The sequence below is a fragment of the Dryobates pubescens genome, chromosome 2 (genome assembly GCF_014839835.1).
Source record: "Dryobates pubescens isolate bDryPub1 chromosome 2, bDryPub1.pri, whole genome shotgun sequence".
Taxonomy (NCBI): Eukaryota; Metazoa; Chordata; class Aves; order Piciformes; family Picidae; genus Dryobates; species Dryobates pubescens.
The window spans coordinates 9,054,827-9,068,113 of NC_071613.1; the positions used below are offsets into that span (position 1 = coordinate 9,054,827).

The 13,287-nt window shown below is 42.2% G+C and overlaps 1 protein-coding gene across 30 annotated transcripts in view; it reads left to right on the forward strand.

Annotated features, from left to right (window-relative positions):
- The window catches only part of NRXN1 (neurexin 1), an 806,593-nt gene that overhangs the window by 657,158 nt on the left and 136,148 nt on the right, over positions 1–13,287 (forward strand). For all 30 annotated transcript variants that reach the window (XM_054169692.1, XM_054169696.1, XM_054169804.1 and 27 more), the window contains one exon: positions 5,771–5,942. In XM_054169692.1, coding sequence (XP_054025667.1) covers positions 5,771–5,942 — 172 coding nt within the window. The remainder of the gene's footprint in view (positions 1–5,770; positions 5,943–13,287) is intronic.

Here is a 13,287-nt window from a genome sequence, read left to right on the forward strand (position 1 = left end):
TCTTATATGTCAACCAGGGGCATCTGGCAAACAATGGGTTCTTATTATTTCTATATTGATTTAGAAAATCTAGATAACTTAATGGCATGAAACTAGGGTCATTTAAAGGTTTATGAAATGATCTTATAGAGCTCCCCAGTGAAACATGAGAGCAAAACATGCTGCAAATTCTCTATCTCTATTTAATGAAACCTGTGACCAGCAGGAAAAGGGAGGGGATCCTGTCCCTCTGCTCTGCTGAGATCCCATCTGCAGTACTACATCTAGTGCTGAGACCCCCAACACAAGAATGGCATGGAACTGCTGGAGTGGGTCCAGAGACCACCATTAAGATGATCAGAGAGCTGGAGCACCTCCACTAGGGGGACAGGCTGGGAAATTTTGGGCTGTTCAGCCTGGAGAAGAGAAAGCTCCAAAGCAGATATTAGAGCAGCCTTCCCATTCATGAATGGGGCCTATGAGAAAGCTAGGAAGGGACTTTTGACAAGGACTTGTAGAGATAGGATCAGAAGGAATGGATTGAAGCTCGAGGGCAGCAGATTTAGACTGGAGATTAGGCAGAAATTCTTCACCGTAAGCATGGTGAGACACTGGAACAGGTTGCCCAGGGAGGTGGCGGAAGCTAAATGATCCTTGAGGTCCCTTCTAGCCCTGACAATTCTGTGATTCTATGATCATAGAGGAAAATGTCACCAGAAGTACCAGAGAGTGCATGGGGGTAGACACAGGGAAGTGTAAATGGACATCACAGTCTGTTCTGCTCTTGGCTCTGCTCAGGTTGAGTGGAGGGAAAGTTTTTGGAAGGTTCTGTCCCAGGTGGAGAACTGAGTTAATTTGTGTGTCTATTCCTTTTCCCTGAATGCCTGTTGTATTTCTGTGTGCATTTGTATGTAGTGTTCAAATTTCACTTCCAATTCTGTGTCAGTGTCTCTGTTTTACTCCCATAGGGGTAAAATACCTTTCTGTCCTTGTGCCCTGGGCGTCTTGTGGCTCAAACCAAGGACAGTGTCATTGCCAGGAAACATTTCCTCTGGAAGGTACTAGATCCTAATAAGATAAAATGATGGACTATTAAACTGAAATATACTTAGTTAATGAAGGATGGAATTCAAATGTCTCTTCTGCCCGTTGTGTAGCCCCCTCCTCACTTCCGGAAGCAAACAGTACTATTTTTTGCCTACACATTTCCTTAACAGGAGTCAGAAAACCAGAAATAATCTTAATTACTTTAGATACATTCCTCTAACATAGAACATTAGCTTCTGATTACATTTGAGTGAAAAAATGATCTGACTCCTCTTAACAAAACTCCAGAAACATATTCTTCAATAACACCAAAGTAAACCACCAGTTACTTCTAAGACTTTGTTGCCACAATCACCAACAAGCTGTGCCTCAGGGACTGAAACTCTAATATGCAAGCTGGCAGGATTGAAGGTTGGGGGTTTTTTGATGCCTCTATTTGTTGACCTGTGTGAGTCATGGTATTATTATCTTTCTTTGGAACTTGCTGAAGCTTGTAACTATTATGAGCTTAGGTTGTCTGTGGTCTCTTCTGAAACTACTGTTGTGCCAAATCTGCACATACTCCTGTTTGACTCTAGAATTATTACTACAGAGAGCAGTAAAACTGTGCTGATGCTATAAGAAATATCATTCTTTTGGAGATATATATATATATTTTATACTAGCATAGGTTTTACTGCATGTGGAGTTGGCAGATTGGTAGCACTGAGCTAGGGTCCAACAGGGAACAAATTGCACTGTCAGCTGCTGGCTTGATTTGCATTTCAATGTTTCTCAGTTGGTTCTTGTGTTCATCAGCATTCTTGGTGCTTCAACCGAGCTCTGTTAACACCAAAGCAGAAGTATTTGGAGTGCACAGTTCTAAAAGCATGCTTGAAAAGATTCCAATGGAATGGATGTGGAGAAAAAACAAAACTCAGGCTAAGAACCATAAACAGCGTGGTGGACTTCTGTGAGCTGATTTTTGCCAGAAGAGCTCTGAAATTATCCTCTTTACTGGTGGGCAAACATAACCTAGAGATCTGAGCCTAAAGCACTGTGCTACTTCAGCTCACTGGCAGGGATAAGACCATTCAGCAGTACTGTTGACTTACTGGCATGCTTAGTAACACACAGATATTTGTACAGTGCCCATCATCAGGGTGCTGAAGAGGAAACCTCACATTCAGCATTTGTCTGAGGCTGTTCCTGATAGGAGGAACAGCTTTCATGTTACTATGAATAAACAAGTGCTAAAGGAGAATTTGTACTACTGCACTATGCACCTTGAGGCTGGAAAAATGGAAATAGTAAATGCTTCAGCTTTGTCACTCTTTTCCCTTTCCACACTATCACATTGCTCCAAAAGAGGAAGATAAGCAAAAAGCAATTCTTTCTGACAGGCTACAGAGCCATTAGGTTAAGCATCACAGGGCTGAGGGCTGGGATCAGGTTATCTCAATAGGATTCTGGACATTAGCTGATCCACACTAACTGTTTGTGCACGTGGCCTTAACAACAATTGAAAAATCGTGTGGCTTGCAGGCAGAGGAGGAGTACATTGAGTTCAAACTGCAGTGTGATTAATACAAGGGCTTAAAAAAATCTGTCATCATAATAGAGGTGATTATTGGAGCTCAGCTGATCCATGGAGACTTACTGCTTTGTGGCAGTATCACCTCTCTGGGCCTGTGCACTGTCAGATCTTTGCATCACAGTTTATTTTGTAGTTCTAAAGGACTCTGTGCAGTCAAATTTTATTCCACGTCATGTTTAATGTCATGCTTAGAAGTCAAACAGGTCATAGAATCACAGAATGTTATGGGTTGGAAGGTACCTCCAGAGATCATCAAGTTCAAACCCCTGCAAAGCAAGACCACTTAGGGCAGGTCACACAGGAACACAGCCAGGCAGGTTTGGAAGATCACTAGAGAAGGAGAGTCCACAACCTCTCTGAGCAGCCTGCTCCAGGGCTCCAGCACCCTCACAGTAAAGATGTTTCTCCTCATGCTAAGATGGACTTTCCTGTGATTGAATTTTCATCCATTTCACCTTCTCCTGTCACTGGGTATCACTGAAAAGAGCCTGACTTCACCCTCCTGATAGCCACCCTTCAGATATTTGTTGGCATTAATCAGGTCCCCTCTCAGCCTTCTCCAGGCTAAGCAGCCCCAGGTCTCTCAGGCTTTCCTCGTAAGAGAGATGCTTCAGTCTCTTAACCATTCTCATAGCTCTCCATTGAACTCTCTCCAGTAGCTCCCTGTCCCTCTTGAACTGGGGAGCCCAGAACTGGACACAGTATTCCAGATGTGGTCCAACTAGGGCTGAGTAGAGGGAGAGGAGAACCTCCCTCAACCTGCTGGCCATACTCTCAGTGTAGCCCTATATACTCTTGACCTTCTTGGCTGTCCCATGGATAACTTCTTATCAACCAGGATATAATGGAATATAAATACAGATATATAATCATATCTAATATATTATCTATATTTATATATAGATATATATAATATATACTATATATTGGTATAAAATACATAAATGTAGACACAATAACAAAGAAGACTTAAATTCAAAACCCAGATTTGCTTCCTTGTTTTATGGGAGGCTACACAAGTTCCCACAAGTGATGAAGAAGTATGGAAAGGATTACATGAATCCATTAAATATGGAGTTTTTCAGCCTCTCAGTTACAAATATGTATTAGAAATAGAGCCCCAAACCCCACTGTAGTTTGCTATCAACTCTTAGGGTGATACTCTTTGCTATTGTATCTTCATGGTTAGTGTCTGTGCACACTACTTAAGTACAAATAGAGAGAAGCCAATGAAACTTGGGTGTTTTTTTCCCACAAAAAAAATGTAAATGTGATCCAGTGAGGCTAAAGGTCTCCCTTCAAGCCTGTAAAGAATTCATTTATCTTGCTAGTATCTGGCCATATACAGATATTAGCTTGAGAACCATTGCAGCACCACAGTCTCTTAGTTTGGAAAAGCTGCTGGTGTATTTTCCTGTCATGCCACTTCAATTTGCCTGCGCCTATCCTATTCACTCAAAGGTGGGTTTTGGTTGGTTGGTTTGGTTTCTTTACCCTGTCTTACCATTTATTTTAAGTCTAAAATAATAAATTTATGTGTATATATATAACAAATAGGAAAATAGAGACGTAAAGTGTAGGTTATGAATAGTACAATTATGAATCACTGTACAATTAGCTTTTATTTTTAATCCTCAAAGCCTTTGATCTCTTGAAAGCAGTGTGAAAAGGTGCATATGCCATTACCATTACATGCTGGGGTTCTGCATTTCATAAATTAGCAAAAGAGGTGATTGCTGTGGCTGCGACAATGTTACGTTTCTTTTTATACATAGCTGTATAAAGGAAGCAAGCACATGAATGGAACAGGTGAAGCAAATAAGCTACTGCATCCATAGGAGAAAATGGGTGAATTCTGATCTGAGTCATGCTTGAACCCAACTGAAGTAAATCAGTGCTGCAGTTTCTCTCCCAAGATATCTGGGAGATTGCCCTGCTACTCACATGAATGGCAAAAGAAGGTGAATAGTATAGAATAGAATAGAATAAACCAGGTTGGAGAAGACCTTTGAGATCATCAAATACAGCCTATCATCCAACACTATCTAATCAACTGAACCATGGCACCAAGCACCCCATCCAGGCTCTTCCTAAACACCTCCAGTGATGGTGACTCCACCACCTCCCTGGGCAACACATTCCAATGGCCGATCACTGACACCCTATAGGCAAGTACAATACAACTGGAAATATGTGCCAATATCACGAGCATCTGGAAAATCTACAGCCTTAGTTCAGAGTAAGAATGTGTGGTGGATGTCCCCTGATCCCTACATGTGCTCAGGCACAGGAGGTTATAGGCAAATCGCAGCCAGAGCAACAAAAAAACTCGATGTATCAGAAGATATATGTATTTTTAAATATATGAATTACAAATATGAATGTATACATAAAATAGTAAAATATAGACAAAACATTAAAATATGAATGACATACACATAAAAATATTAAGATATGAATAAAATACTAAAATACATATAAATAAAATATAAATTTTTTTAAACAGTCTTGATCCTTACTAGGAGCAAGATGCTGTCCTTGTGTCACAAACAACTTTTGTCCCTGTCTGGCTCGAAAGTCATTGTTAGGCAATTGATCTGTCCATGTCTTAATGATTTGGAGATACTGTGATTTTGATGCAAACAAATCTCTCTGTTAGCAAACCCACAAGAGCTCCTCCTTTTGGTATCAGTTGTGAAGACTCTGAGGATGAATGAAGGTTGGAGTAAGGAGATGCAGGGCTGAGCCTTGGTGCTACAGCCAGAAAGTCCTCATCCCTCTTCTAAGTGATACTGTGAAGGCTAAAAGGAACAATGGTGTTCAGTCCTCGTGGGGGTGAGGGACAGGGCAGAGAAAGAAAACCTGAGCTTTCCTCCTGTTTTCCCTCTCTTCATCTTGGTCTGAATCTTGAAAAGGAGAGGACTCTGTGTGGTGACATAACTCATTTGGAATATCAATTATCCCTCAAAGAGAGATCTTGGACTTACTGAGCTGTCAGGAGGCTCATCCCTGCCACATGCAAGCATTCAGAAGTTACATCTGAGGGGGGAAGGCGTTGTTAGAACTCTTTCTGTGCATGCCACGCTGTCTCTGTTTCTTGCTAAACCAGCTCTTAATTAGTGCTTTTTCTTCTTCCTTTTTGTTTATTTTTATTTTTTTAATATGCAGCACCAAGGCAAAATTGGAGTTAAGTTTAATGTTGGAACTGATGACATCTCTATTGAAGAGATCAACGCAATCATTAACGATGGCAAATACCACGTAGTACGTTTCACTAGGAGTGGTGGCAATGCCACATTACAGGTGGACAACTGGCCTGTTATTGAACGCTACCCAGCAGGTAAGGACTTACTCAAACTCTTGTGAGTACCAGGGGTTGGTGGGGGGAAGGGGAGGAGATGTGTGGAGTTTGGCTCATTTTGCTTCTCTTTGCTCTCTCGCAGTGTTTTAGTAGCTTAATTAAGTAGTTAAAGAGTCCTGAGCAATATGCAGTTTGTGATGATGGCGTTTCCTAAGTGAGTTTCAAAGCACAACGTTCAAGTTATTACTGGAAGTGGGAAAAATGCAGTTATCAAGGCATGAAATGTTGGGTTTGTTTCTGGGGTTTTTGTTGGGTTATTGTTTTAGGGGGAAAAAAGAAAGAAAGAATAAAGGCTTTGACAAAAGCTATGCAGTAAAGTGAACTCCCAAATCAATCTCCAAGTGATGGGATAAAACATTTGCTGAGGGAGAGGTTGTCTGTGTTCTTTTAATTACAACTTGTTACTGAAGCACTTGGAAGCTTCTGAATTTAGCAGCAGGCATAAACCAGAATTTGTATCAGTTATTCAGTTGTCCAACCAACCAGACTGAGGTGCCTTAACTTCAAATGCAAACTCCAGGGTACTACTTATGCAAGTGATGCTGGTTACCTGAACAAGACACAGGGGTGTGAAGACAGAGTAGCCTTGATCTGGTCTGTGTTTAATTTGATGCAAATGCTGTGCACTGAAGATTACTGTGTCACTGATTTCATCCAGTTTTAAAGGCAGCAGGTTTCACAGGCACTCAATCCCTTTCTTATTGACTAGGACTACTGAGACATTAATGGCAACTTACAAATCTGCAAGTTGTCTGCTCACTCTTGTTCTGTGTGTTGCTGTTAGACAAAAGGCAGCAGATCCAGAGCTGCAGGTTTTCTGGTTTGCATATTTACTGTTGCTCAAATGACAGTTCTGATTAATATCTCTGAAAGTAGAAAATCCTTCAGTTGGTGAGTGCAGTGGGGTGGGAGGGTATGGTTTACTAACTGACCCCCAAGGCCAGTGGTGTCCTGGGCTGAGTCAAAAGATCCTGGCCAGCAGGTTGAGAGAGGTGGTGCTGCCACCACTCTGTTCTGCTCTGGTGAGACTTCAACTGGAGTGCTCTGTCCAGTTTTGGGCTCCTCAGTTCAAGAGAGGCAGACCTGGTGGAGAGATTCCAACACAGGCTGTGAGGATGGTTGGAAGACTGGAACATCTCTGCTGTGAAGAAAGACTGAGAGACCTGGGGCTGTTTAGCCTGGAGAGGAGAAGGCTGAAAGGGGACTTTATCACTGTCTATCAATATCTGAGGGGTGGGTGTCATGATGAAGATGCCAGGCTCTTTTTGGTTGTGCCCAGTGATAGGACAAGGAACAAGGGGTACAAGCTGGAACACAGGAGGCTCCACCTCAACATGAGGAGACACTTCTGTATGGTGAGGGTGCCAGAGCCCTGGAGCAGGCTGCCCAGAGAGGCAGAGGAGTCTCCTTCTCTGGAGACATTCCAAACCCACCTGGATGTGTTCCTGTGTGCCCTGCCCTGGGTGATCCCGCTTTGGCAGGAGGATTGGTCTGCATGATCTCTGGAAGTCCCTTCCAACCCCTACCCTTCTGTGATTCTGTAATGGGTTACGAATGAGGGACTGTTCTGGCCATGAGAAACAGTTGACAGCTTTAAGTTAGATGCATCCCTGAGAGGTGACAAACCCTTGAAAGAAATGGGGTACTGAGTAAATACATCCTGAGTTTTTTCAGAGGTGCCTATTTTCCCCTATGTCCCACTTGTTTTTTTACCTTTTGCACTGTTTGGTAACTGGTAGCTGAAATAAGATGGTGAAAGTCAGGAGGATTGTGTCTTCATTTGTATTCAAGACTTACATAGCAGAAAGGAAAAAACCTACATTTAGAGTGGGTTTGGGTTTGTGTTTGTTGTTGGCTTTTTTTCTTCTGGGTTTTACCCAAGTGATAAGCATAAAAATATTTTCCCTTTTATTCTCTATTCTGTTTCTTCCTGAAAACACAAAGTGCCTTGAAAAACAAAACCAACAAAACCAACCCTTCAGTTGATTTCTGAGGATACTGGCACTCAGAATTTGTTTATACTGGACATGGATCAATTTAGAAAATAGAGTTATTTCCTTGATACAGGATTAGTGGAGTGGAAGGAGGTTGAATGTTTTCTTTGGATAATTTGGAGCTTCTTGAACTTCCTGTAACAATCACTGTACAAGCTGCATTTCAGGACATTTTCAGTTGCTTCATCATCTAGGGCACAGAATCCCTTGGTTTGCTTTATTGATGGATCTTCCAAGACTGCTGTTGGCCTTTAATTTTCTTTGCCTTTCCCACAGTAATATTTTATGTCTCTTTTATGCCATCACATCACTTTTGAAAACCCTTCTCCCTCTTTTCACCTCTGTCTCTGTGCCTGCCCATGGCAGGGGCTTTGGAGTAGATGATCTTCCTGAAGGGTGATCTTAGGAATACCTAAAGATGGATGTCAGCAGGATGGGACCAGTCTTCTTTCAGTGGTCCCCCAGAGGTAATTGGCAAAAACTGGAACACAGGAAGCTCCTTCTAAACATGAGGAGGAGGAACTGCTTTAGGCTGAGGATGGTAGAGCACGGGACTAGGCTGCCCAGAAAAATGGTGGAGTCCCCATATTTGGAGGCATTTAAAGCCTGTCTGGATGCACTCCTGTGCAATCTGCCTTAGGTGAACCTGCTCTGGCGTGGGGGTTGGACTAGATCGTCTCCAGAGGTCCCTACCAAACCCTATCATTCTTCATTCTGTGATCCTTGCATCTCTGATTAGCCTTAGAAAATCATAACTCATTTACAGCTGTCCTGCAGCACCCCATGGGTCAGCAGAAGTTGTCAGGGGCGTATCTAACAGACCTAGATCTGACAGCAGGAGCATCTTACACACATTGTTCACACAAAAGAGATTGTCCAAACCCCTGCCAGACTAGAGGAACAGATGTAGCTGTGTGACTGGGGAGTATGAATTACAATCAAGCATAGACACCAAAGAAGAACCTGTGTGAGTCTGTGTGTGTTGGCAGAAGTTCAAAGCCCAGACTGACATTCTGGTTCCTGCTAAGTACCTCTGCAATATGGCAGCTGGCAGCTGCAGCTCATAGGAATTTGGTATCACACAGGATAATTCTGCTCTGGGTGTTAGGTTTGTTTGGTTTGGGTTTGTTTCTTCTGGGCTTTTTTTTTTTTTTTTTTTTTTGCTTTAGCATGTAAGTTGAAGCATCTGAGAGCACACATGTTTGTCTAAGGGACTCTCTCTAGGTCTGTGGGCTAAATGTTGCTGTCACAGAACATCCAAGGGCTAGAGGAAGGGGACACTCCAGTGAAATGCTGTTCTTGGTGCCTGTGTTCTGGAAAGTAGAGAAAGTATCTGCCCTCTTTTCATGGGATACATCTGACATGGAGATAAATGGAGAGGAACTTTTCATAAGGGTGTCCAGAGACAGGACAAGGGGGAATGGTTTGAAGCTGAGGCAGAACAGGGTTAGACTGGAGCTTAGGAAGTTCTTCAGTAGGAGGGTGATGGAACTCTGGAACAGGCTGCTGAGGGAAGGGTATGAATGCCTTCTCCCTGGAAGTGTTTAAGGCCAGGTTGGATAAGGCCTTGAGCAACTTAGTCTAGTTGAAAGTTGTCCTGGCCATGGCAAGGGGCTTAGAGGAGATGATCTCTGAGGTCCCTTCCAACCTAAGGCATTCTGTAATTCTGTTACCATGTGTCCTGTTTAGGGTAAATGCTCTCCCTTTGTCTGTGGTTTGTGTATTTAGGTTGACCATAAAATTAACAGGAGGAATTTGCATCAGGACATTTGTTTCTCCAGAATGGATTAGTGTCTTCACAGGGTAGAATCATGGGATCATTTTGGTTGAAAAAAGGCCTTTAACATTATGAAGTAAAATCATTCTATAATTCAACCAAATCTGATGCTAAGCCATGACCCAGGGATGTGGATTCAACTACCTCCCTGGGGAGCCTGCTCCAGTGTTTGATCTCTGAGGTCCCTTCCAGCCTGAGCCATTCTAGGATTCTGTGATATGATTGTCAGATCTTATTTTTCCCTTTTCATATCTCAAAAGCAGAGGGCTCAAAATCATTCTGCAGCTCATTGTTATATCCATGGAATGTCTTTCCTTGTGAATTCACTCTTGTAATATCCCAGTTTGTCACCAAAAAACGGTCTGACTGGTCCTGTGTTTTGAGTGTGTGACCTGAACTTTGTGGTATAAGCTTTAGTGTCACTTCTATCAACTCAGAAGGGTTTGGTTCCTCTTGACTGGCATCTGCAGCCTCTTCAGAGCCACCAAAATGTACAGTTCTGTCATCTACAGATTGCATTGTGTGGTCCACATTTTATACTGAGATCACTGAAGAAAATACTGAAGAAGACTGATCCTGGAACTCCTCTCAAGTGCACTCTTAGGAGTTTCCCCTGGTAATTTTCCTGAGGGAAAACCACTGATTTTCCTTGCATACCTCACAGGTAGCTCCCAGGGCATATTCCAGTGGAGCTTCAGAAATCACCACGATATTCATCCTGCTAACCTAATGTAGGAGTCAGAATTTAGTTCATTATAGTTGCTTGACAAGTAGGTGTAGATCTTTCAGCTCCTCAACTTGATAGCATCAGCTTTCCAAAATACTTGGACAGCTTTGCTGGATCTGACTGACCTACTATCTCACAGGGATTTTTAGTTTTCAAATGTAGGTAATATAGTGGAGAACACTGAGGATCAGCATATGGTATAGATGACATACTGGCAGGTCTAAATGTGACAACTAATGGCTGTATCATCTGTGTGGATGATTCACTGTGAAGCTAAAGACACCTTAATGAAGTAGAAGTAGTAGGGAGAAGATGCTAGTTTGCATGCTGGGAGGTTGGGCACCTGGAGTGTGGCCCAAACCAATCAGCCCTTCTATTCAGAAGCTTGTCAATAGGTAGAGAAGCAGACATAGAATCACAACATGATAGGGGTTGGAAGGGACCTCCAGAGATTGAGTGCAACCCCCCCACCAAAGCAGGATGACCCAGGGCAGGTCACACAGGAATGCATCCAGGCAGGTTTTGAGAGTTTCCAGAGAAGGAGACTCCACAATCTCTCTGGGCAGCCTGCTCCAAGGCTGCAGCACTCTCACAGTAAAAAAGGTTTTCCTCATGTTGAGATGGCATTTCCTCTGGTTGAGTTCATTGCCCTGACAACCATCTTTCAGATATTTATAGTCATGGATAAGGTCTTCTCTCAGCCTTCTCTCCTCCAGACTTGACAGCCCCAGATCTGTCAGTCTTTCCTGATAAAAGCGATATTGTAGTTCAGTTGAACTCTCTCCATCAGTTCCGTGTCCCTCTTGAACTGTGGAGCCCAGAATTGGACATAATATCCCAGATGTGGTCTAAGTAGGATTGAGCAGTGGGTGAGTGGTCTCTACATGAGAAATGAGACAGGAAGTAGAAGAGGAAATATTCCCTGTTCAGTCCTATCCCTTGTTGACTTTTCTATTCAGCTCTTCACTGCATAATTTCTACACTCCTCAATGTTTTCCACAGTTAATCAATTATTTGCTACGTGGCATCATAGCAAATGCTTTACTCAAATCCAGATAAATTAGATATACTTAATTTCCTTTATCTAGAAAATCATTTCACTTCTCAAATACAGCTATTAGATTAGTCTAACATGATTTGGGGCACTTTTGCATTTTATCTCATTTTCCAGTCACTTCCACATCTTTAATTCTTTTGAATTTGTTCTAAAGCACTGCATATGGCTGAGGTCAGAATCAATAGAGTGGATGATTTTTTTTTCCCCCCTTTCTCACATAAAACTAGTACAGGTTTTGTTCTTCAATGCAAGAAGCAGCAGGCCCTGTTGGGCAGCTGTATTTTAAAGAAGTCCAGCTTGTTGTTTTTATGTTCTGGGACAGAGTTTTTCTTCCTCACCTTCTGACCCTACAAATTCATAAAAAATATGCATGTTGCTCTCTCCTGAGATGTGGAGATCTACATGCATGGTTTGAAATTAGAGAAGAGGAGATTTAGATTGGGTGTTACGAACAGGTTCTTTACTATGAGGGTGGTGGAAAACTGGAACAGGTTGCCCAGGGAGATACTTGAGGTTCCCTCCCTGGAGATATTCAAGGTCAGTCTCAACAAGGCTCTGGGCAATCTGATCTAGTGGAGGATGTCCCTGTTGGCTGCAGGGGGGTGCATTGGATGACCGTTGGAGTTCCCTTCTAACCCAAACCATTTGATGATTTTCATGGAGACATTCCTGATAATTAAACATATCTACTCCCTTGGATCATCATCAACCTTGCTATGGAGTGTCCTCCCTCTATTTCTCTTTTTGTTTATAGCACTTCAGGCCTTCCTGAGTTTCAATTTATATTGCTTTCTTTGAAAAGGACATAAATTTAGTCTACTTCCCATGAAGAGGATCTTTTGAGCTTGAGTTTTGGCAGCTTGACTTGCATATTTATTTCTGTTGCTAATTCTGAAGGGCACTTCTTTCTCTCCTGAGCACATCTGGGGTTTTAACCTCCTATAATATAGTCTATTGTAGTGTAGTTATTCAGCCTAGTAGGTCTGCCCTTGTGGTTTTTTAAATCTTACAGGTTAAAGTCCAAATATTTATTTTAATATATAAAATAAGACCAGGTTGGATGGGGTTAGGCCAGGTTGGATGAGTCCTTGAGCAGCCAAGTCTGGTTGAAAGGCATCCCTGCCTATGGCAGGGAGTTTGGAGCAGATGATCTCTGAGGTCCCTTCCAACCTTAGCCATTCTATGATTCTATTTTTAAATACTATCCCTTCAAACATTTCCAAGTGTCCCTCTTGGCTGAGTCCAACCCCTCAGGCTGATTGCACAATCTGGTTTCCTTCACTGTATCCAGTTCTGTTCTTTAGAAGTCAAGAATCTGACTTACAGATTTATTTTCAGTCATGCTTCCTTGTATTAATTTGAACCAACCCACGATCACCCGAATTAAATTTTCTCTGCTATTTCTATTATTTGTCTAAAGCAAAGCTTAAAAAAAAAAAAGGGAAAAAAAAATGCAGCTTCTTGTTTGTTTCAACTGGACAACATTTTAAACGAGTATTATTGAATGCTGCTATCTCCCAGCGTTCACACAATCATCCTCGGTTAGGAATAAAAGAAGGCATTACGGCAGTGTGTAAAATGATGGCACAGAGAATTCAAAAATGAGAAAAGGAAATCTGTGCAACTCACTTCAGCAGGTCCTCTGGAGTATAGTCAGATGCAGGAAAGTAATTTAGCAGGAATCAAAACAGATTAAAAATTCATCTTGGTTACCGAGCCACAAACCAGCGTTTAAGTGATGGATGTAACTAGGTCAGCGTGCTGCCTTA